The sequence below is a fragment of the Chelonia mydas genome, chromosome 3 (assembly GCF_015237465.2).
Source record: "Chelonia mydas isolate rCheMyd1 chromosome 3, rCheMyd1.pri.v2, whole genome shotgun sequence".
Lineage (NCBI taxonomy): Eukaryota > Metazoa > Chordata > Testudines > Cheloniidae > Chelonia > Chelonia mydas.
In genome coordinates this window covers 48,516,899-48,542,812 of record NC_057851.1, presented here as the reverse complement: position 1 = coordinate 48,542,812, position 25,914 = coordinate 48,516,899, and the positions used below count along the sequence as shown (strand labels likewise).

Here is a 25,914-nt window from a genome sequence, read left to right as displayed (position 1 = left end):
GTAAGTGGTATGAAAACTAGCTGGCAATTTTCAGATTTCCCAAAAGTCAGATTACATAGTATTTTGAGTGGTTTTTGTCCTAGGTGAGGGGGTGGGGAGGGTCAGAGTTTTAAGATATACTTCCTACTCCTTTATATGACCTATTCCTACTGAACTTTATAATTTAGTTTTCTGTAATAGTGTTCGTATGCTCAAATCATCTCATTCCTCTTCAAAACACACAGGTGCCTCATCTGTATATTTGTGTAATGCTTTGTTCTTGAAAGCATCTCGTCTTTCCTGACAATGCCATATTAAAATATACACCACTAAGCATTAATTAAAATCACTTATTCTTTAGAACTCAGTTAATTTTAAATTTTCTTAAAGTTATTCTGTGTTAACTACTCTGGTTATATAGGGACTAACCCCTTCCTCAATAAAATCTTTCAGAGGTCTCTGTAGCGTGGCAAGAATAAGTAAGAAATTGCTGAGACACCCATTTTTATGTACAGCTATATGTTCTGATTTTCTTCCTTTTCTTAAAATGCAGAATACATACCAAGTTTGATCAGTGCTTTAATTGTGCAGCAGAAATAATGCAAGCAAAAATAAATTATGCCCTTAATTTTTTTTTTAAAAAAAGCCAACAACAGGGAGAAATGGGGATATACACCCAAGGCTATTGTCAGAGACTAACTCAGGTGCCCAAAATGTGTTACTGGTAAGAGCCTCCAGCTTCTCATCAGGATGCTATCTACATCACCACACTCATTTGGAAACCTACATTTAAGCAGGTTTCAGTTCTCAAATATTTTGGGGGTACATTCTATTTGGGGCACACTGTCAACCTTGATAATGTAGAATTGTTTCAGATTATTCCTTTACAATTCTTTGATAGTTCCCCTGAGACTGGAAAAAGGTGTAAGTGTTTTTATATACAGCCGTGTAGTGTTTCTTTACATGTGCAGTCATCTTCGCGACATGAGCTCTAATTTAATATTAAGGATGCTACTTCAAACTTGATTGCTTCCTAATGGCAAGTATTTTAATTGAGTGTCAGTGGCAGCTATTTTGTACAAATGTGTGGTATACATTTTTTTTTTTTTTTTTACCTTCTTACAGAAGTGAGAACACTTGGGCCAAGATAACAAATGGGTGCCTAAAGTTAAGCTCCTAAATCCATATTTAGGATTTCTGATTGAGTACACAGTAAAGTCTTAAAAGCCTCTATAAATATTTCACCAGACTCACTACGTGCATTTCAGTATTTATTTAGATGTTTAAGCTCTCGCACTAGATTTTACAAGCTGGTGAACACTGGCAAAATTATTTTTCCCACAGAACTATAACCACACGTTCCCAAGACAGTATAAATATATGGTTGAACTAACATTAGTACACACCACTTTATCAATTACATAATAAAACAAATTATCAAGTATCCAAATATTAAGTTACGCAGCTCAAAAGGCATACAAAATATTACAGGTCTTCCCAGTTGATAGCAGAAACTCAAGGGGAAAAAAAACCCAAAACAAAAATAATCACACAACAAAGCAATAGTTGGTAAACAACTTTCAACAGGTACAGTAAAAGAAATTATAAGATCTTCAGAAATTTTATGATTAAGAATTGTTTTAGCTACAATAACTAAGCATTTCTACATTTTAAAAAAATATTTACTAAAGTAAAGGGCATATTCTATACTTCCTGCACAAGACAAAGGCAACATTTTACTAGAAATATTAAATAGCCCCTCCCATCCTTTTCAGGCCCTCTGTTAAGTTGCACATGAAGTGCCAAGATTAATTTAAATGTAAGGCTTTTTGTCAGGAGACATTAAAGACTGTGTGCTTCTGTACAATGTAAAGAATTATTTTCTACATGAGTAAAGAGAGAATTGATGTATTTGTAAAATGCAGAGGTTTAGATAATGGAAGGAAAGGGTTACCGAAAGACACCAAAAAAGTCACTGTAAGTCTTAGTAAAAATCAAAGATTGTGCAAATCCTGATATTCTAGTGCGATTGCGGGAGACAAACATACAGTGAGAGTAGACAGATTACCATATAGGCCCTATCCTCAATATTGAAATGATCATAGGAAAAAGGACAAATGTAAGGTCCAGATAGTTGTAGTTCATGCATCACAAGAACTACACTGTAATTTACAGAAAAAATATAGATATTGTGCTGGGTTTTTGGCACCTAAACTCTCTACACTTCATACTGTGACAGATTTTATTACTGGGAAATAGATGAATAAGAATCAACTACATGATTCAAAGATAATTCAGTTGATACAAATTATGACCAAGGAGACGTTTCAAAGACAGCATACAGCAAAACATTTACTAGTTCTCCAAACAGGTGGATATTAACTTACACAGACAAGTTGCATTTCTGCCATATTTTTAACCTATAAAGACTCCTAAGGAAGCTTCATTTAGCCTATTTATCAGCCCTACATGTCTTTCTGCAGGTAGTTTGCCTAATTCTAGTTTCCATCCTCTAGCTCCAAAGCAGCAGCTCCAAAGGCATCCTGGCTTTACTGAATACAACAGTTGTTTCGGTGACCATTGGAGTCTTTAAAACGCAGGCGCATTTTGGGACGATATTTCTCCAAATACAGAAGTTGCTTGCTATTAAAGGCTCCGCGTCGCTTCCTAAACAGAGATAGTTATTAGAAAATCATCTTTAGAAACAAAAGATCACTTTCTGAAATAAAATATAGTTCCTGAAATAACAACGTTCATGGGAAAAAAATCATGAAAAAAACCCCCATTCTTTAAGATCGTTGAGGGCAAACAATAGTTAATGGCATGGTAACCAGAGCAAGGGATTTTTTTTTTTTAAAAAAAGATGTAGCACCAAGTTACAGTCACTGTAGTTTTTTTTTTCTTTTATCTTATTTAATCATACTGTAATCTCCTTTTCAGATGGCATTCAGAATTTGGTGCTTCAGCAGATGTACTCTAAGGCAAGGCTTCTGCACACTGAGCATTCTCCTGGATCTCGGGAAACCCTCAGGAGGAAAGTGGCAGTGCCTACAACCACATGAAAAAGCTGTTCTTTTGTGCTAAAAGAACGTTAACTACACTTGCTTAGTACCTCATTGATAAATTCATTCAAAACACTAAGTTATTGGAAAAAATCCTCTACTTTGGAAAAAATGTATTGCATTTGAATCAGAAGCTGGTGGCAGTGATAAGAGCACACTCCGTTTATGCAACCCTACAAAAAAAGTTGCCACAAATGTGGCCTTTTTAAGAATTTTGAACATATGGTCATATTAGAACCCAACTTTGTCAACCTTCATAGCATGGTTTAAGGCTGACCTATACAGCTTGTTGCTTGAGGTGGTGGTGGTATACCAGTAGTATTCTGTTTTGTTTTAGGAAATGCCATCAGGCTGGTGAGTACAAACCAGGGAGTTGGGAAAATGGACACAAGACAGACTCAAATCAAACTTACAAACATTAAGCTGTCAGAGTGTTAAGCAAAACCAATTCAAAACTAGTCTGAACTGCGGCATCTCTCAAGTGTAGTTAAGATCAGATAATTGGTAAGTGAAATCATGTATCCATATTTACTCTTGAACACGGTTATGAAAATGAGATTTACAATTCAAGAGGAATTGTTTCCAGCTATCAGTACTACAGATTCAAGCTGAGTTCCAAGTGTATTAATTCTCTTGCATACCTACCACTCTGCAGATATGACTAACGAAAAGGATGTATTAATGGTGTTCTGTTTGGAAACTTATCTTTCAATTATGAAAGCTAAAAAGTTTAAAAACAGAGCCTGAAGCGCACATTAACATTTCATATGGCTCATGTAAATACATCAAGTGGGTGTGATCTGGCCTATGGGCCGGTGGTTTAATGTCTCAGACTTAAAACCTTTAACTGGTTTTTCAATATTACTTAGGAAATAAATTTACTGTATGTTTAAATCTGAAGAACAAGTTTCATAGCAACATATTATCTTTATTATCCAGATTCCTACACAATGCCCTTGTGTATAGTGGTTATGTTTGATAGATGAGTCTCCCCTCACTATCTACTTTAGCCTTAAAAAGAATAAACAGACGCAAGTTTAATACGTACTGCCTTATAAACTGCACTGCATCTTCATACTTCATTCCACATTCAATAAGTGCAAGGGCAACCAATACTGGAGCTCTGGAAGAACAAGAGAAATCTTTAGAATGTACATGGCAAAAGAGTCAAATTTTAAACCTCAGCAGATTCTTTTCAAAGCATATAAAATGGCTCTTCTATATGGATTTAAGTCATTTATATCTTCTTGATTCTGACACAGTATACAAATTGTTTTTGAAACAACTCTAGGAAATTAGGAGAAGCAATATGTTAATGAGATTGACCAAAAGTGACATTTCAGGAGATGAAGGACTATGGCATGAGTAAAGTGGCTACATTCTTTAGATGTTCATTTTCAGACTGCAATTTTTGCAAGAAATCTCTTTGGAGACCGTGTTTTCCTCATGTGAGTCTTCACTGACTAACTGACACTTTCAACCCATTTCCCAACTCAGTTTTGTTTAACAGTTGTAACGATCACAGCTATTTAGAAACAAAACTTCAAATTTAGTTAGAAGCAATTCTTCTCAATGAAATCTATGCTCTAAAGCAAATTTTTAAAAGCAACTGCAAGGTGGATTACAGAGAATACCTGAAAAGTCTTAATTGGTGAAAGTCAAATTATTTATGCCTGACTATATTTAAACAAGAGACAATTTTTCCCGACTTGCCAAAGTGTTCTTCAGATTGATAAGTATGAAATATTTCAGTTCAAAGTGAAATGTTTTGAGAGTTAAACACTCAAAAATACACATTTATATTGGAAGATGTAATTATGGCTGAGAAGTCACTTTCATATCCAAGAATTTGAATCTTAAGTAGTGAAGTCAAGCAATTAATATTTGGTATTGCTGTCAAGGCTTGAAAGTCCACTTCCATGTCAAAGCTTTATGAGCAACTGCTGTCAACTTCTGCAGAATATGAGCTCAATTAAAAAAGAACGTCTAACTTACAACTGAAATAAGTCTTCAAAGAGTAATATAATTCTCCACACTGCAGACAGCTCCAATGCCTGCTGATGCTGGATACTATCCTGGGCAGCAGAAAGAAAAACTGACTAGTCTTATTTTTCAGTGTTATTCAATAAGATTAGGCAGTAACTGAAACTGACAAGAATTAGGTCCATTTCACTCTGCTATTGTTTGGGAAGCTAGAAGCAGCAAACATACATTGGAGCTAGTCACCTGAAAAGACTTAAAACCCAGAGGCCTACACAGGAGGGAGCAGAGCACCAGAGACACCCCCTCACAGCAGTCAGAAAACTTGAGTAGTAGACACACACGACCAGGAAGCTCTGGGGTGCGAAAGGAAGGGGAAAAAAAGGTATCCCTTCCAGCAGGCCAGAGAAGAAAGTCTTGAAATTTAATAATTCATATGATAGCCTATGACTAGTAGAAATAAGATGGAGTCCCCCAAAAAGGATCTAGGGACTGAGCTCTCTCTCAAAAAAAAATCTCACTTACACTCTTTCCCAGCTACCAGTAGGCAGGTGCTTGATTCTCACCAAATGTTATCTCTGAACAGTGCCACCACCCTCCTTAGAATCACAGAATATCAGGGTTGGAAGGGACCTCAGGAAGTCATCTAGTACAACCCCCTGCTCAAAGCAGGACCAATCCCCAACTAAATCATCCCAGCCAGGGCTTTCTCAAGCCTGACCTTAAAAACTTCTAAGGAAGGAGATTCCACCACCTCCCTAGGTAACGCATTCCAGTGTTTCACCACCCTCCTAGTGAAAAAGTTTTTCCTAATATCCTACCTAAACCTCCCCCACTGCAACTTGAGACCATTACTCCTTATTCTGTCATCAGCTACCACTGAGAACAGTCTAGATCCATCCTCTTTGGAACCCCCTTTCAGGTAGTTGAAAGCATCTATCAAATCCCCCCTTATTCTTCTCTTCTGCAGACTAAACAATCCCAGTTCCCTCAGCCTCTCCTCATAAGTCATATGTTCCAGTCCCCTAATCATTTTTGTTGCCCTCCGCTGGACGCTTTCCAATTTTTCCACATCCTTCTTGTAGTGTGGGGCCCAAAACTGGACACAGGACTCCAGATGAGGCCTCACTAATGTCGAATAGAGGGGAATGATCACGTCCTTCCATTTGCTGGCAATGCCCCTACATATACATCCCAAAATGCCATTGGCCTTCTTGGCAACAAGGGCACACTGTTGACTCATATCCAGCTTCTCGTCCACTGTAACCCCTAGGTCTTTTTCTGCAGAACTGCTGCCGAGCCATTTGGTCCCCAGTCTGTAGCAGTGCATGGGATTCTTCACTCCTAAGTGCAGGACTCTGCACTTGTCCTTGTTGAACCTCATCAGATTTCTTTTGGCCCAATCCTCCAATTTGTCTAGGGCCCTCTCTATCCTATCCCTACCCTCCAGTGTATCTACCTCTCCTCCCAGTTTAGTGTCACCTGCAAACTTGCTGAGGGTGCAATCCACACCATCCTCCAGATCATTTATGAAGACATTGAACAAAACCGGCCCGAGGACCGATCCTTGGGGTACTCCGCTTGATACCGGCTGCCAACTAGACATGGAGCCATTGATCACTACCCGTTGAGCCCAACAATCGAGCCAGCTTTCTATCCACCTTATAGTCCATTCATCCAGCCCATACTTCTTTAACTTGATGGCAAGAATACTGCGGGAGATTTTATCAAAGTTTTTGACACTGTCAAGGAACACGTCCACTTCTTTCCCCTCATCCACAGAGCCAGTTATCTCGTCATAGAAGGCAATTAGATTAGTCAGGCATGACTTGCCCTTGGTGAATCCATGCTGACTGTTCCTGATCACTTTCCTCTCCTCTAAGTGCTTCAGAATTGATTCCTTGAGGACCTGCTCCATGATTTTTCCAGGGACTGAAGTGAGGCTGACTGGCCTGTAGTTCCCAGGATCCTCCTTCTTCCTTCTCACTATCCCACATCCATCTGTGGCTATAGTTATAAGTCCTCTAGCTACTAGGAGTCTGGCAATATTTCCAAACAGGAGGAATGGAAAAAGGTAACAGAAAAAGGTGTGACACTGAGAACAACTCAAGATATTTTAAGGATTAAAGAGCCAGAAAGGAAATGACAAGAAGAGAAAGGGATGTAGCTAGTTGAACAAGTCAAATAATACTACGAATATATTCAACAAATATATTCAACAATTTTCACTGGTATTTTCTGAATAAATTATTCAACAAGCTTTTCTGTACTACTTGACCAGTTCTATACGCTGGTCAAGTACTATTCAGCAAATAGACTAAATACAATTTTAAAATTTTCTGCTATTTGACCAGCTCTAGTAGCAAGTTTTTATATATATATATTAAAAAAAAGTTGATTAACAAGGTTAAAGTTAGAGCACACTGCTGTTTTATTCCTTTAAGTAGCAAGAAACAGTTGTGAAAAGGAATGACAGCACAGGTATTTTCACATTATCTACTAGGTTTAGGGCTTGCCTACCATGGTGTTATTCTAGAATAGCTATTCTGCTTTAAAATTCACACCCTACCTTAATCCAGAATAAGGGTTTGTGTAAACATGAGAACTAATCTCCATCTCCCAGCCTATAAATTCCAGGTAAACTCTGAGGCTTGACTGCCGGGCACTTCTTATATTTCTAGAAAGAAACTTCTTATATTTCTACAAAGAAACATTTATGCCTAAAAATTGAAAAAGCCTTCACTATCTCTGTTCCAAAGGGTTCTGATTATTTTAGAGTTTCACTTACCTCCCAAGACCAGCAACACAGTGTACAGCAATACAACAACCAGGTTCTTCACGGAATTTAACTTTCAGGAGGTTTAGCCAATCATCAACAATCTGGTTGGATGGTGGAGCACCATCATCAAAGGGCCAATCCTAGAATGAAAGGCAAATTTCTTCCACATAAAGAATCAGATTCTACTATAGCTGGGAACATTAACCACTATGAGAAAGTAAAGCGACTTCCTCAATTGATAATCCATCCCTCAACTTAACCCCTTAGACTAAAGTTCCTGTCATCAGATAATGAATTATAGCTGAAAGGTATGATTTGTATTCAGAGGTAGTTCATTCAATTAAAGACTGACATCTCTCTATCAAAACCCAAGTAGCTTCATTCTATGTTTACCTATGTTGGTTACTGGAATACAATAAAAAAGTTTCATGCACGTTAAATACATTATTTTCATTCTCTTGTGAGGTACACCATATCCCCCTCCTTTTGGGAAATCTCATTTTAGTGGCAAATACCCCAGGGTCAATTCTTGACAAGTTGGCAATACAATAGCAACAGCAACCTAGCTTCAGTGGATACGTATTTAAAGTTTTCTGAACTATCTGCTTTTAATAACTAAAGTGTATATTCACTTTTCAAAATTAAAGTAGCTGACTAGCTACCCCGCTCTCCAATTTTTGAGATTTGTACAATTTCAAGAGTGTACAAAATCAGATGCAAAGAGGGATAAAACTGTGCTGCTAGCCTAAGCAATATAAAGAAAAACAGACTTTTCAATATGCATACCTATGTAATAAGACACACCCTATTTTGAAGTCTACAGTACTATTGTTTGCACAGCAATGCTTCATATGGCCCATCACTGTACTGAGCCATTCTCTACTGTGCCCAAAACTCACACTGAAGCAATTTAGAGCAACATGTGGGGTTGCTCTGAACTACACCAGCCGGTAACAGCCCCCCACTCACCAGCTGAGAATAGGCAGAGTATTGTAGCATTCTGAACAGAGGGTAAGAGGGATGTGTGGCCAAATATTCAGTGTTTCCACTGCCTAGAAATCCAAGGACTGCTCCACACTAGGGGAATTCTCAATATGAAGATTAGGCTGCCTGCTGGCACCTTTGCACTCCTGGAGCAGACATCTGTACTAATCTTTCTGGTCTCAAATTTGCATCATTGCTACAGTCAGTTCAGTTCCTGCAGTGGCAACAATGGTGCAGTGGCTTTTAACTTTTTACATAGAGATAGACCCTTGCCACCTTTGTAACTAATATCCAACAGAACTCATCTCCCATTTAGCCATATGGAAGGTCTGGACCACTTTGTCCCCAACATCTGTTCATGTCACCACATTAAGAACCCACACAACAGTGGAAGGATTAGTGTAGAAAAGACTTCAGGAAGTCACCAAAGTTCAACACTATCATCTAACCATGCCGACAGGTCTTAACAGTCCTGTACTAGGCACTGAGGCCAGTGCCTATTTACATTAGCACTTCCCACCACTGAACTGCTAAACAGCTGAACCAGTGTGAGCAATTGTGGGAAATTTTGGCTGTGTGTGCCTCCCCAAATTCTGCCCTCTCCTGTTTTCATAGCAGACCCATATCAGTTCCAACATTAGGGAACCCTCTACTTCCATTTACCTTTGCCCCAAAGACATGAGACCAAATTTAGCCCCTAAATAAAGTATGACAGTCCTATTAATAAGCTTTTAATGCAAAAAAAAAAAAAAAAAAAAAAAAAAAAAAAGCTAAACAAGCCCTGAATTTCCTGTGTTTAAAAGCCAACTTTTGGGAAGGGATAGAGCACTATACTGCAGTGCACACTGGTTATCTGCCCACCCTAAGTGCTTAACATTGCTCTCACCAACTTAACTGAAATAGTGTTACCAAGTGGATAATTATTCCAGAGTTTCCCTAGCATAGCCTGCAGATTATAAATTCCTTAGCATAGGCACGTTATATTGTTCTGTTTATTAAGTGCCATCTCCACCTACCAAGTCCAGCTACTCAGGAAGCATGCTTGCAGGATGATTTGGGCTTTGAAGTGATAAGTCTCACCTTTCAACTCTTAAATTAAGTGCTAGGCTCTCCTTTTCCCCCCTGCCAAAAAAGTTAAAGTAAGGAAGATCCAGGAGAAATCTTAAAATTAAAAAGAGTTTAGGTCATTCATGAACGTGCAGTAGACATTAACAGCTTGTGAATGTTACAGGTCTGATAAAGCCTTAAAGGTGAGTCTTTTTAAGCCACTCACCAAAACCTGAATGCCTTCTTTTTCCACTGGTGCAGTGTCATACGTGGCTTCACATACTCTTACTACCGTGGTAACGCCGTACTTCTTAAGTTCCTAAGAAGGAAAAAATTACCTTGTTTTATAAACAGCTGACGTGACTCTCTCAGCAAGGCAAAGACAAGTATTTTTTGTACTTTAATAGTATGAACATCTTTCGTAAGTTTCAATACGATTCCCCTCCACCCCACCCACCAATTGTCTTCCATTTGGTAAACAATGTTTAAAGTGTAGCTCTTGTTATTTTGTTTACTTCATTGTAAATCAGCATCAGATGCTGATCCTCAAAAAAAATTCTCAAGATACAAAGTTTGAGAGTTTCTTAAATTGGCTCTGAGAGTAACACTGAGAGTTCTAAACAATGTATTGTGTATTACAGTAATAACAAGAGGCTCCAAACAGGATTAGGACCCTATTATGCTAGACACTGGTCAGATTAAAAAATATCCCCTCCTGTGAAGAGTTTACAGTCTAAACCAGATTAATTGAAATTTTAAGCAACACATACTTAAAATCTCAACTGGCATTTCCATAGTTAGTTTTAAGACACTACGGGACACACTGATATGCTTTTTCCTGTGACCCTTTGGGCAAATCACTTAATTTTTGTGACTCAGTATTCAGTCTGTAAAGTGAGCATATTACTGCAGAACCGATTATTTTAGCATAAGAGAATGAACAATGACATTAATTGTTACTTCCAGCTGGCCACTACAGGAATGCTGCTTACCTACTGCCAGAAGCATTCAGTGTAAAGTTAGTTTTCACTGAATATCAAGTCAGTAATAAATCAACAGTGACTGCTTCCAGACTGTCAGAAGGTGAAGAGTTAAATTACTCTAGTCATATTTATTTTTTATGGCATATTAAAAAAGCTAAGCTAAAAACAGATGCAAAAATAAATCTATATGATGCCACTGAATGAGAATTGTTGTTATTATTTTGAAATAAGTTTAGGGTTCCCCACCTTAATGTTTTAATCAAACGCAAGCACCTGCATCTCTGGGTTTTTATTACTCAGGAAGCTGAAGTTAGCCTTTCAGCCTTCAGCATTTTAGTTGTCTTTAACTAAAGCAGGCTTCTGTTTATAACTGGTTGTTATGGAAGCTTTATCTTGTATTGCTTTATGATAGCTTTTTCTTTGTTAAGTTTCACTGTAATACATCTTCAGCTGACTCTGTTCTATAAACCACTCCCTGGGTAGCAAAAACTACAACTGCAAATAGGAAAATAGTCTTCATCTAACTAGCTTCAACATGAATTCTCCCCTCTCTCTGAGAAACTGCTAAATTGCCTAGGTGTAAGGAAGAGAAGCAATATCCACGTTGGTTACAGAAACTCAAAAGAGGTGGTGGTGGTGGTGCTGCTGGTGGTAGGGGGAGATTAAGTTAATGGGCTATAACTAGCTGCATCTTCAGACATGGAACAGTGATCTACAGGAACCTATCCATGTTTCTTGATAACAGTGGAGAGTATGAATCCCTTTATGAGCCTACTGGTCTCCCAGAAACAGGATTTTAGATAGTTGTGGAGATAGACAAGTTCAAGTACTTTAAAAAAAAAATTGCTATTCCTTTGTTCGTATAGTGCCTACTATGACTGGGACTTCTGAACACTGCTGTACTACAAAAGTAATGGACTCATGAATAATCCTGAACAAGTATTCCATGATGAAAACTAAGATAATGAGCAAATTAGTAAGAGAGCTTTAGCTTCATAGTAGATATGAATGATGTTGCTTGCCTGTTAAGATTGTTCCTCTTATATACTTAGGATCTTATCTAGCGATTAAAGCACAGAAATGGGAATCCAATCTCTGTTACATATGTCTGCCAAAAGTTTCTTGCATGATCAGCAAGACAAACTGCTTCCTCTTTCCCACAAATGTAAAGTGGAGACAAACACCTACCACACTCTGAAGTGAACTGAAACCATGTGACTTTGACCCTTTGGAAGGAAGACACCATTAATTGTCAAGAAAGTGCATATACAGTACACCTTGCAACCATATTGTCCTTAGCTGCACTGTTACTTATGGAGGGCCAGACTTCCACTGGAAAACTCATATACTAGCACAGCTTCTGAAGTAACTTGGTATGTGGCACTTCTCCTTTAATGTCATTATTGAATCAGTGGCAGTGAAGAACTATGTTGCTTAAAATGAGACAAAGCTAATGCCCTTACTGACCACTCATTAACAACTTTTTCATGTAAGGAGAAGATAACTAAGACACCATCAGGGTTCTGCATTGCTTCAGTTAGATCACACATTCTCTGCTTCCTGCCTGTTCTGCAACTGTTTGTTGGTGATAGCATCACTATGTTTCACTTAAAAAATGGATGAGGAATGATCTCCATATTTATAAATTTGGAACTCTGTAAAGCATGCCTCATTCCTTGAAAAGTTTCTATATCAGTGGTTTTTCAACCTTTTTTCATTGGAGGACCCCCCAAAATTTTGTAGACGTAGTCTGCATACCCCAGGTTGAAAACTGGTCTATATTAATTAAGTCTTGAAGCAAAATGAACAGTAATCAAGAGTTGAGTTTGATTGGTTAAAATAGATTACTATTAAATATGAACTAGTCTAAGCATTACATGTATTGTAAATAAGCATTCCGTCCAACAGACCTTACCTCTATAAATTTGTTTAAGGTTGCATTGGTTGGATTGTGTGTGATAAGAAATCTCATGTTCTTGTAGGTGATTTCCACAGGAGCTGGGCGGTTCATTCGTGCCATATTAATTTAGTTAAAAAACATGCAACAAGATTGTGAAAGGATTAAAAAAATTCTAATACAGAAATGATGTAGTGAAACTGAAGTCTACTTCAATATACTCCACTTGAAAACTTTCAGTGCTGGCAAGTATGAAATTGGGAGCAATGGAAAATGAAATGAACCTCCTAACAAGAAGCAGCAATTCTTCAATCCAGTAATACTGAGGCAAGAAGGCAGTGCGCTGAGGTTTACCCCATCCAGGTCTGAACTCCTTTGTCAAATGCTCTGCCAATTTCAATTGAACACTTCTTATCCTGGTTAATTGCTCTTACGGGGGCTTCTTGGTGGAGTAGTAATGAATTTCTACAGTTCACTTGTCTGCATAGAGGTCGTGCTGTGCCTGGCAGTAGTCTCCACTGCCCTTCAGAAACTCCATAAATGTGTGACCAAGAACACCACAGAACTGCTGTAAAGAGGGGAAGGAAACAAACAAAAACAAGAAGTTACTTCTGTCACTGTTTTAAAGTACAAGTTACTTGAAGACACTTTAATATCTATACAAAAAAGTAGTCTCACTTGGAATATATCTTACAATCTCATACAGCTAAAGCTGTCCTCAAAGAAATTACCTTTTATTTAAAAAAAAAAAAAAAAAAAACCTAGATATCACAGTAATACAAATGAGTAATATTTGGACTTCAGAATTATATTTGCAAAGATCAGGTATCGAATCATACAACTGGAAGGAAAGATCATTTACTCCAGTCCCCTGAACTCATGGCAGGACAAAAACGGTATTTCTAAATTAGTTAATATACCAACATTTTAAAAGTTGCATAAATGAGAGAGTTCTAACCAAACTTTTATTCAACAGTTGTATTTCTATAAAAAGTCTACATTTAAGAGCACCCAGAACAATCTGAAGATAAGCTTTCAAATCAAGACAAGAATATCAGAAAGCAGACACTGAAATTATATTCATTGGAGATTAGTGCATCTTTGAAGTCATATTAACTTTATCTCATGCACAATACTTCCAGTATCTGCTGTATATACTTTCCAGTTTACACAGAACGCCCAACCCCCTAAATGGAATTCACACCCTTTGAAAGGATAAGGCAAAACCAGAAGACTTGCTACCATAACATATGTGCTTTGAGTGCAAGCATCGCTAATTCCCATTCAGCAGAGCCACTGTGAAACAGTGCCTATTACATAAATTCAAAACTTCCACATGCGCTTCCATATTTAAGACATCTGACCAATTAATGTTTCCAGAAAAAATATAGCATTTTAAAAGATAGGAGGATTAAAGTTGTCTAATGAAGAGTAATGTTGCAAGACGAACAGATGCATTTCAACATTAAAGATGGAAGTCAGCCATATTGGGAGTCCACTGAAGAGAGGTCTAAAACTGAAGCGAGAAGTTCACCTATTACAATGGATGTACACTATCAGTTTTGTGGGTACCTGCTGAACTTATGCCTGCGTTAGCCAGTTTTATTAGTCTAACCACCAAAACTTTCTTCACCACCAAATCATTAAACAAAACCCACTGGTGTTACTAATTATAACAATGAACAACAGGTCTACTAAAGTAGTATTATTCCTAGCCGCTACACTTGCTTTATGCTTCCAAGTGAAGATACCTCATGGAATATATTGCATGGTTGGGCAGCAAAAAGGGGTGTAAGGATACCATGAATGCTGCTTTGAAGCAAATGAGCATTCATACTCAAGCAGGGATATTGAAAGATGTAGAAATGTCATTTTAAAAACTTCAGTTATTTCATACTTAGTTTACTGTGGAGTCTCATTGCAGGGATCCGCTTTGTGCCCAAACTACAACATTAACAATGAACGTAATGCTTTGCAGTTCTCTGTTCTACCGATACATAAAAGAGAAAAAGGAGAAAGGAAGAACAGAGGGGGAGGCAAGAAAGTTGTTTAGCTCAAAAAATAATGGTGTGCAGAGCCAGCCACCTACTACCAGACGACTATATTATCTAGAGGTGGATACAAAAGTGCGGTTTCCACCAACAACATCCAGAGACAATGCCTCAGGAAGAAATCCAGCCATCTCCAAATTACTGGGCATGGGGAGGATCCAGGGATTTCAATCAAAGTCTAACCCTGGATCCTTCAAGCTACGTATCAACCAGACTATTAAGAATAAACAACGTGAATAAAGTTCCACCCTATTCAGTGGAACATAGGGGCTTTGTTTCTTCACCCTATCCAAAGTCTCCTTGATGACGTGATGGTCTCTGTGTTCTTCATTGCCAAAAAGATGGCTCCTTAAAAAAAACAAAACAAACTCCGCCCCATCCACTCACACAGAGAGCAAGGTAACTAATGCATTAGCTATCTTGCTGTAAGACCACTACCCTCATGGCCTTCCCAAACATAAGCAGCATGAAAACTGACATGATTACGAGTTTTACTGTTGTAAACTGGATACTGAATATCAAAAGTGACACACAATAGGAGTGTTTCAGCAATATAATTTCTGGCTAGCAAAACTTATAGCAATAGAGGTCCTAAAGCCATCTGCAGATTCAGCAGGACTACAAAGCATTAGTTAACCTTCTGAGATACAGCTGAATATAATCTCCTCAACCACAATAGCCAGGAACTCACGATTTAATGAAAGCTTGTGTATTGCGGAAATTGATGGCATAAGTAATATTGTCTACTGTCAACAGATTTGAAAACTTGACAGAATAGACACGCTCTATGGTTTAAACTGAGCCTTGTCTTCAGTGATTATACACACCAATGCCATACATGAGTTTTCAGATAAACACTGAGTGAGTGATATCAGGCTAGTTAATGCTGGGTCAAATCTATACCATATGTTGCTAGTGGGCGAACAGAAAGCACCCAGTACTCCCACCCCCCAAAATGGAAAGTCCTTAAACATAGCTATTTAATACTAGCATGGCTTCTACTGCTGCTCTTCTGAGAACTGGAGCCAGACAGGCTGCTCTCCTGGCTACAGTGGGAGAAGCCAACTATGTTAAAGGAAGGAGTGAAGCTCATGTTAATGCGAATGCAATCTCTTCTCATCGCTGCTAGCCAGAGGAGCTCAATATGGAAACTAATTCCTTTAAATGGCACTGTATTACCATTAAATTATTTTGCCAGCCTATTTTAGCTTTAGATGGGTTACATTTGACTTCTAAAGTGGACACCGAAAGCATTTTGGAACCACTTGATTTGTATTAGTCATTTGGGAAACATTCATATTATCAACCCCTATCCTCTACCTTAAATATTTCCTAGTCCTAACACTTACTACTAATCACACAGGATCTACAGCTGGTTTTGAACCCTGAGATTTTCTATGACTAGAGTCAGGTCATTGACTAGCTTTACACAAGCTTTAAGTCACCTTCTGTTTTTGCAGTTGATAGCAGCCAGTTTGTAACCCAAAGTAAGCTCCTACCACATTAAGCCTATTTGGCTCAATTTCACAAGCTCTACATTTGGCAACAGCAGTTGTATCAGGTTAGCGTACAAAGTGCATCTGAAGAGCTGGCTTATATATCTGGTACATTAAACAGCAATGAAGTGGTTAATTATCTGTAACACCTCACACAGGTTTCCACCAATTTACTTGATTTGGTTACTTAACCCTTGGATGTATGGAACAAGTTAATCTCTGTATTCTTCAGCTAGACCACCAAATAGCTCATCTCTAGTGCTCCAATCTTGACAATGCCATTTCTTTTTCTTGAATCCTCTATTACTGAATTAGAAATGGAATGTTCTTAGATGCTGAAAAGACCTAATTTGTATTCTAATTGTCTGTTTGATTTAAATTTGGGTAATATATAAAATGGTAATGGTTCCCATTACCAGATATGTAAACTAGTAATCATATGAATGACTAATGTGCCAATATATTTTGTACCATTTTATGACTGGATACACTAGGCACAGCTCAAAGCGCATGAGGAAAATGCATAACATGCACTGCTTTTAATGTCCAGGCAGTTTTATACTGTTCATATATACATTGCTAATCAGTACTCTACAGAAAAAGAGTAACCATTCTATCTTAATGCAACAGTAACTCATAGTATAGAAATTGTGTACATACGAACCTCAGGTAGGCTCCACAAGATTAGAATCTTGTGAACAGCAGTGTCTGCTGGGGCTGCAATAGCAGCCTGCATAACGAAGTTGGTACCTCTCTTCCCCAAGGCATAGAGGGCAGAGCCCCTCAATTCCCTTATTAAAACCAGTATCTCAGATGAAGAGGACTGATTGAAACAGCATCCATCTGAAAGGTGGGACTGAGTCGCGTTGATAGTTAATAACTAAAACAGTGATTGTAGCACTGCCCTTCTGAACTAAACATTAAGTACTGCTGCTAAGTCAAGGACACAATCCTTGACAAAAGTCAGGGGTCACTACATGTAGCTGCTTTACACATTTTAGATATGACAATACTCCTAAAAAACAGACAGAGGACGTAGTTTCTGCTGTGAATCTGGAAGCAAAGGTTCAACAGGCATTTGGGAGCAGATAGATATGCACTGCCTCATCCATTCTGACATCTTCTGGGAGAAGATGGCTTGATCTTTTAAAGAAAAAAGATGGTGATGAAGAGACAAGACCATCATCTGAAAGGTTCTCTCCTGTCAAGGTAGTATACAAAAGCCCCATAAATATCTGAAGTGTTAAGTTTCGCCTCTCCTGGAACAGAATGACGTTTAGGGAAGAATACAGGTAAACTAATGGACTGGTGCAAATGAATTTCCAAAACCACTTTTGGGATGAAACTTTATCCGAAATTTAACATGACTTTGTCTCTGTGAAATTGTGTATACTTGGTGAGGGATGGAGGAAGCCAAAAGAACATGGGAGTTTTCAAGCCCTCGTAGCTGATGTGATGGTTACTAAGTCCTGAGGAAGGTGGTGTATAGATTGCACTGAGTTATCTGAAAGAGGGATTCATGAAGTTTGTAAGGACAACATTAAGATCTCATGCAGGGGGTGGGGGATTCTCGACTGGCAGGTAAGCATATAATAATCACATCAGAAATCTGGATAGAGTAGATGGTGAAAGATAGATAATGAGTGAACACATGAATGACATGCAGAGATTACTGCAAGGTATACTTTGATGGAACTGATTGAAATGCAGGATATACTCAAGGATCTTTAGTATAGAAGCCTCCAATATGTCAAGATCATGCTTGGCTGCCCAAACTGACTATCTTCCATTTCAAGGAATAAATTTTCCTTGTGGAAGTCTTATAGTTTGTAGAAGGATCTCTTTCACTTGTAGGAAGCAGTCTCTATCAGCAGTACTCAACTAGCCAACATCCAAGGTGACAGATGCACTGACTTCAGGTATGGATGAAGCATCTGACCTTGGTACTTTGATATTATGTCTAAACAATCCTGAAGTCAGACGAGAGGCTTAACTGACCCCTCTGGAGAACTGTTAAAGGGCTATCATGATTAAATGTGACTTTGTCCCTTCTGATCCTGCATATCGCTCTGGGAATTAGAGGAATCAGACGGAAAACACACAAGACCATGATATAAGGAAGGCATCTTATAACAAATCCAGGCTCATGCTTCCCTTGGAACAAAAGATTAAGCATTTAGCATTGCCCTTGGTGGCCAACAGGCCTATCACAGGATGCGCCCCCCACCATGGTGGAATGTCAGATCTGTGGATGGACTTCTATGGTGACCATTCATGATTGGTGATTGACTACCTGCTTAAGGAAGTCTGAGACTGTTGCTGACCTGGGGAGGTAGAGAACTATGAGGATTATCCCACATTGCTGACACCATGTCCATAGCTTGATGGTTCTTGACACAGGGTTGATGAACGAGTTCCTCCCTACTTGTTCATGTAATACATTGCAAATGTGTTTTCAAGCTCTGTCGTACTGAATTTTTAGCATGGGCTGGAATGTTTGTAGTTCCAGGGCATAAGTGTTGAGAGTCAAAAGTCCTTTTGAGAGAAGGGCTAGATTCAGAAGAGGGAATTATGCACTGTAATGCTAAACTTTTAGGTACCCTACCGCTTAATGGAACTCACAACCCTAAGCTAGGCACCCAAGCACCCAACAGAATACCTGGGGAAAGTTAGGCACCTTAAAAGGTTCACAGAAGCCTGCATGCTAAGAAGGGAGCCATCAAAACTAGCCAGCAGGAAATGCAAAGAAGGGTGTGACCCAACCTCCACCTCCTTACCACTCAGGATTCACAGCCATGAACCTTCTCCTGGAGCTAGGTGCCTGAATCAAGTCAGTCCTTATACTTGCCCTCTATCCCAGCGGTTAGTGCACTCACCCAGGATATAGAAGACCCAGGATCAAATCCCCACTCTGGCTGATGTAGAACAGGAACTTGAATACAGGGCTCCCACCTCCTAAATACTGGGATGTAGGGTAATCTGGGTGAGAGTCTCAGTCCCTTTTGTTGAAGTTGGTCCACTTTGTAAGAAATACTTAAATAACTGCTGGACCAGAAAGAATGACTATAGCCCAGTGGTTAACAGTAGGACTGTCAATTAATGGCAGTTAACTCACACGATTAATTCACATTAATTGCGATTAAAAAATTAATTGCAATTAATCGCACTGTTAAACAATAGAATACCAATGGAAATTTATTAAACTTTTGGATGTTCTTCTAAATTTTCAAATATATTGATTGCAATTACAACACAGAACACAAAGTATACAGTGCTCAATTTATATTATTTTTTATTATAAATATTTGCACTGTAAAAATGATAAACAAAAGAAACAGTAATTTTGAGTTCACCTCATACAACTACTGCAGTGCAATCTCCATCATGAAAGTGCAGCTTACAAATATAGGGTTTTTTTTTTTAAATGCAGTTATGTAATAAAAATGTACAATTTTAGAGCCTACAAGTCCAATTAGTCCTACTTCTTGTTCAGCCAATTGCTCAAACAAGTTTGTTTACATTTGCAAGAGATAATGCTGCCCTCCTCCTAATTTTCAATGTCACCTGAAAGTGAGAACAGGCATTCACATGGCACTGTTGTAGCTGGCCCAGCTGGCGCATTTGGCACATAAATATCTTGCAATGCCAGCTACAACAGTGCCATGCAAATGCCTGTTCTCACTTTCAGGTGACATTGTAAACAAGAAGCGGGCAGCATGATCTTCTGCAAAGGTATGCAAAATTGTCTGTCTGAGCGATTGGCTTAACAAGAAGTAGGACTGATTGGACTTGTAGGCTCTAAAGTTTTACATTGTTTTATTTTTGAATGCAGGGTTTTTTTGTACATAATTCTACATTTGTAAGTTTAACTTTTATGATAAATTGTACTACAGTACTTCTATTAGGTGAATTGAAAAATACTATCTCTTGTTTTTTTACAGAGCAGATATTTGTAATAAAAAATAAATATAAAGTGAGTACTGAACACTTTGTATTCTGCATTGTAATAGAAATCAATCTACTTAAAAATGTAGAAAACCACCACAACTATTTAAATAAATGTATTCTATTTTTTTTAATAGCTTGACAGCGCTAGTTAGCAGTCACCTGGGAGACCCAGGTTCCAGCCCCCACTTCAGTAAATGCTTAAGTATTTTATACGGTTTCCACAGGAGGGGCTCCAAAACCCACTCCAGAATACCACATATACCAACAGTTAGGCACTCACCTGGGAGATGAGAGACCTGGGTTCAAATCCCTGCTTCAGACAGGCAGGGAGAAACTGAACTCAGGTCTCTCAGGTGCTGGGTGAATGCTCTAACCACTGAGCTACTACGTAAAAGGGCAAATCACCACTTCCACTGGCTGAATTCTGGGGGTACTCAATACAGTAGACATACTTTTATGCTGACTCTGAGCATGCTTACTGGATCATGCCCCACAGACAAGATAAGCAAGTGAATGCCTAGTTTGTAAATCCTGCCAGAGTTCAGGCATGAGTTAAGTGGCAGTGCACCTGCCCACCAGCAGAAATTTAGACACCTAGGGAACTTTAGCAGTGGAAATGTATGCACCTACAGGGTTAGGAAGCAGCTAAACAGTGATTTTATGAATACCAGTAGACCCTAAATGTTGGATTTGCATGCAAGTCCCCCCTAGCCTGAAGTACCTTTAAACTGGAGATGTCATGTCTAATCAGTGTCATCCTGAAGGAAGGGTAGACAAGAGTACCCTTTAGTGAATGTTTTCTGCAACTGTAACAAGGAACAGGAAGCTAATTTAGTTCTAATTTGCTAGCCAGACAAATCACTTCCAGGTGAACAAGGCTGGTTATGCGTTCATGCTGACATAGACAGTAAGAGGGAACTGAAGAACGGTTATGGCCACCATGCCCTTAGGAAGAGGCATAGGGGACTAAGCCTGCAACCTGCATGACCATTCCCAGACACTGCTGTTCAAAAGATTTCAATCTTCTCGTGCATGTAACCAAAGAGTGTAATCCATACTGATGTACAGATACTGTCCATGCTTTTCAGTCACAAAATCGACCGATTCCTTGGAAGAAAACTTGTCCATATATCACTTCAGGCAGAAGGTTCCCAGTGTCTGGAACACAACACACTATATACTGGAAATACTTCAAGGAGGAATGATGTTCTTGCGGTTAAAGCATAGGACTGAGCTGGGAGATTGCCAGACTTCCTATATGACTGACCAAGACAAGTCATGTAACCTCACATGTCCTCTGTTCCATTATATGTACAGTATCTTCCTACTTCACAGGTAAAGGAAGCTTAATTTATTAACATGCAATCTCCCCCCCCCCCCCCCCCCCAAAAAAAAAAAAAAACCCCATATATGCTAACAGTCATTCATTCCCCAACGCCTACAAGACATGTGTCTACTCAGACACACTCATGGAAGTTAGTCCAAATTAACTGAAGATGTGAATTTAAAGTGGATTAAATAAACCCCATTTAACTCTTGTGAGAATGCTCTTATTCAGAATTAAAGCAGACTTAATTCGATTTCACTTAATTCATTTCCAAAGCAAATTAAGGTCATGTTAATTCGGAATAAGTGTCTACACTGATTTTAAATATGATTTAACTAATCCACTTTAAATTCACACCTTCAGTTAATTTAGATTAACTTTCCTGAAAGCCCCCATGTAGTCAAGCCCTAGTTCTAAATTACTCCTTCTTCTTAGTTGTCCAATGCTTCCTCTCCGCGTCTCCCATTGTAAAATTATTCAGGGCAAGGACTGTTTTTTGGTCTTGTACAGAATCATCTAGGCATATTAGTAGTAGTTAAACAGCAAGCCACTAGCATCCTGTTATCTTAATTAAGCATCTTCCATCCTTTTGAAATAGAAACATATTACAAAGACATGGTGATATATATATTTGTAGATTCATGAACTGTAAATTTTTGTAATAGCAAGATTCTGTTCCTCAAGATTAAAAAAACAGAATTTTTGCCTATCAAGTACTGTATTATTTCATTACTGTTAAATTAATAGATCTGTACATTTGAACACACACACACACACACCCCTGAAGAGAATTTATAAACATAGCCCCTTAGCAACCTGGGTTGCATATGTAATGTGTAATTAACTAAACCTTAACTAAAATTTGTATTGCTGATATAACAGGATAATATGCCACACTAATTTAGAACTCGGTAATAACCAGAAAAAACAAATTTCCAGATATTCAAAGCAGTGCACTTTTAGCGAAGAGCCTGTAGCTGGGGCTCACTTTGAAGAGAAGAACGGATTTTGTTTAGTTGTGGTCTGTGGGTCAAAATATTAATTCAGTACTCCCTACACGCCCCCATCCACAGCAGATCTCCTATTGACGTCAGAATGAGATAGCACAGAGACCAAAGAGAAGGGAGCTTTTGTTGTACAACTAAACTTATCTATTTAGTATTTTACTGACACATTCAGGATCACTCACTGAGAAAAATATGCTCTCCTCTGGATTGCTGCTATTTCTGCCCTTGGTGTCTTCATCTTTTACATCCTTCTCTCTAAATTTCCTTCCCTCCCAACCCTTTTGCCATTCCATTTGCTAAAGGAATCAGGAATGGAATATTTAATGTTGGACACTTAAATGTCATCTTTGGGCTTCTAAGTTGACAGCCCAATGAGATTAGTAGATGAAATAGGTGAAATTAAGACTGCTGAGTCATTGTTTCTGACAATGTGCAGATTCAAGTAGACATAACACTTGAAGGCTCCCTCTGGAGCCCGGAGAGGTAAAAACATTTAAAAAAAAAAAAAAAGTTAGAATCCTAATATGTCACAAGTCTGATATTTGACTACCTCTATTGTTTGTAATAAATAAATATACAGCTGGTTCGCTATCAATTGACGAGTGCAGTGTGCACAAAATGTCACTGCTCTGACTTTCAAAGATTACCATCTGCTAGTTGCTTAGCTTTGCCCTCTTCCAAGCACTCCCTCTCTCCCCCTTCACACACTTAGCCTCTTTACTAGTGAGGATACTTAGTCTCTCATCAGAAATCTTAATTAATACTGGATAATATTTTAATATTCGCTACTTTACAAGGGTATTACTGATAAGGAAATGGAAGCAGAAAGATTAATGGACACAGTCACAGTAAAGACAGACAAAGCTCCTGACACAGTCTTGTGATTGACCCACAAGACAACCAACCAACCTTGAGATCTCTTGATACCAGATACAACTACAACAGACAGTCTCTGTCAAGTTACCAGATATATTCACAGTAGATGTCTAACCAACATTAAGCAAGTCAGGTATTTTTGAGTCTGCAAAAAAGCTACTGGAAGTTGACAATACATTTATGAAAATAGCCTTGTTTTAAAACGTATTAATATAGGTATCTGGATTGACGTCCCCTCTCAAAAGCAAAAGAATACAAACAACAAAGGGGTTCCAAAAATCTGGTCAGAAGTAAACTAGCTAGACACTTCAACAGAGAAACAGGCCTCATATTTCTCGGACAAAAGAGAGTTACACGAGGTGCCAGTGGCTTTGGTTTCCCAGCCTGACGCAGGTATGTCTCGAACAAAGGAAGTTACTCGTCGGGTCTGAGCGGGGCTATCCGGGGGCCTGGCAGTAAGTTGCATACAGCCACGAGTGGCCCGCGTCACGGCTCAATCGTGACTTTCCAGCGGGGCTCCCCCTCCCGCGCGTAGTGAGTCACTTTCCAGCCCTCGGCTCCCTGCGACACCGCCCGGCCGGCGGACGCCCACGCACCGCCCTCGGACAAGCCTCGGCTTGTCTCGGCGCTTTCCCAGGCCGGGTCAGTGTGAAACCCCGGCCATTCACCCCGCCGTGGTGCCGGCCCCCGCTGGGTGTTAGCCCGCGCCTCCACCGGGGCTGCCCGGCCATCACGGGACGGGCAGCGGGGCGGCTCTCGCCCCCGGCGGGCGAAGCGCACTCGCTGGGAGGCTGAGGCTCCTGCCCAGCCGGGCCGCACGAGGCGTCCCGGGGACGAGCTAGGTCGATCCCGGTCTTGAATCGCGCTTCAGGCAGGCTCCTGACACGAAGCCATTTTGCCACCGGGGACCGGCCGCCTCCCGGGGCTGCGGGGCGTTGGGCTCGGCCGTTGGGGGCACGGAGGGAGAGCAGCGGCGAGACACGCACCGAGGGGAGGCGGATGGGGCCGGCTGCAGCCACGCTCACAAAGCGGCTTTGTGTCGAGCCGCCGCCTTGCCCAGGAAGAGAGCGCGGGCGAAGACCCAGAACTCCGCCGTCCCCGTCCTCTGCTGCCGGCCCGGCCCCGTCCGCGGCTCCCCGCCGGGGAGGAGCCGCCGCCCGGCGCGGAAGGGACTCAAGGAGTCGCCAGAACAAAGAGCCAACATGGAGGAGCCGGGAGGAGGCGAAGCGCGGGCGGCCCCGGAGGCGAGAGCCGGGCACACGGGGCGGCGGGAGGCAAGACCGGCCGGGGCAGGGGTGGCGGGGCCGGTACTCACAGGAATATGGTTACTCATTGAAGACTGTAGCCTGATCATACAGCCGGGGTGCGGGCGCCACCGCCGGGGGCAGGAAGAGCAGAACCAGGAGGAGCTGGAGGCGCTGGAGGCCGGGGAGCTGGCGGAGGGGGTGCGGCGGCGGAGCGGCGCTGGACCATACAGCTGCTGCGACGGCGGCAGCAAGCGGGCAGCTCTGCAGAGCGCGGTGCCAACGCGGACGAAGCGGCACAGGAGGGAGGGGACCCGCCAGCGCCGCCTTCCTCCCGCACAGGCGTTTCGTGACACACACACACACTGCTCCGTAACGGGCGTCGCGCCCCACCAATCAGAGCTGTCGCTTGGGGGGAGGGGCGGGGCCTAAAGTGGAGGGGCGGGAGGGTGTCGAGAGGCGGAGGCAGCCGGTGAGAACCGGTTAGTGAATGAACCGGCGCTGGCCGGGTTGCGAGGGTGGGGGCTTCCGAGGGGCGGGAGCAGGGAGACCAGGATTTGCCCTCGCAGCAGGGTCAGAGGAGAAGTGGTCACTGCAGTGCCTTGTGTCTCCCTCCGACTGGCCAGCCCCGCCTGATCCAGGGGAAAGTGCGGTGAAGCCTCTACTGGCCTGACCCGCCCACGATGGGGGGCTGCGCTTCACTCACACTCGTCAGTGGTGGTCTTTTGGCGCCCGTCCAAAAATATCCCCAGCCCTGCCCCAGCCCGTCTCATGCACGCGTGGCGGAGGGTGAATTGGGGCTGACTGGGTGCGGAGGCAGCTCAGCCAGGGGTCAGTGGAAGGGCCGGGAGGGCGACACTGAGCAGGGGGGTGGCCGGGGGCTGGGGGACAGAAAGTTCGTTTTACTTTGGTGCCTTTTAGACAACAAAGGGGGTAGTTACAGTCCCTGCGCAGCCCACTGGGTGCCAGAGTCCTGATTTTTTGAATAAGCCTGTGCTGATAACGTAGGTAAAGAACCACGGATCGGCAGGTGTGAAGTGAACATCCTGCATTTCTCTAGCCCCGTTACTCCCGAAGGAACCCCCAAACTGCTAATGAACTAATGAACTATACAGAGAGATGGCTTCGTGGAGCACTGAAAAGCTGCCATCTCTCTAGTGATATTGTGGGAAATACTTTTAGAGAGACAACGTGGGTAAATTCATATCTTTTAATCGACCAACTTTGGCATCATTAAATCATGTTACTGATAGA

The 25,914-nt window shown here is 40.7% G+C and overlaps 1 protein-coding gene across 3 annotated transcripts; it reads right to left on the bottom strand.

Moving 5' to 3' along the window:
• Positions 1 to 1,237: 1,237 nt before the first annotated feature.
• Positions 1,238 to 25,067, bottom strand: PTP4A1 (protein tyrosine phosphatase 4A1). 3 transcript variants are annotated; one of them, XM_037894269.2, is made up of 6 exons: positions 24,732 to 25,067; positions 12,730 to 13,279; positions 10,058 to 10,150; positions 7,810 to 7,940; positions 4,090 to 4,164; positions 1,238 to 2,646 (listed from the first exon to the last, which is right to left on the bottom strand). In XM_037894269.2, the coding sequence occupies exons 2-6, from the start codon at positions 12,832 to 12,834 to the stop codon at positions 2,529 to 2,531; spliced, it is 522 nt and encodes a 173-aa protein (XP_037750197.1). In that variant the 5' UTR covers positions 12,835 to 13,279; positions 24,732 to 25,067; the 3' UTR covers positions 1,238 to 2,528. The 3 variants fall into 3 exon arrangements, with proteins under 3 accessions (XP_037750197.1, XP_037750198.1, XP_043398375.1); XM_037894270.2 differs by having other exon boundaries at positions 12,730 to 13,276; positions 24,732 to 25,022; XM_043542440.1 differs by lacking the exon at positions 24,732 to 25,067 and adding an exon at positions 24,403 to 24,594 and having other exon boundaries at positions 12,730 to 13,276.
• Positions 25,068 to 25,914: the final 847 nt, after the last annotated feature.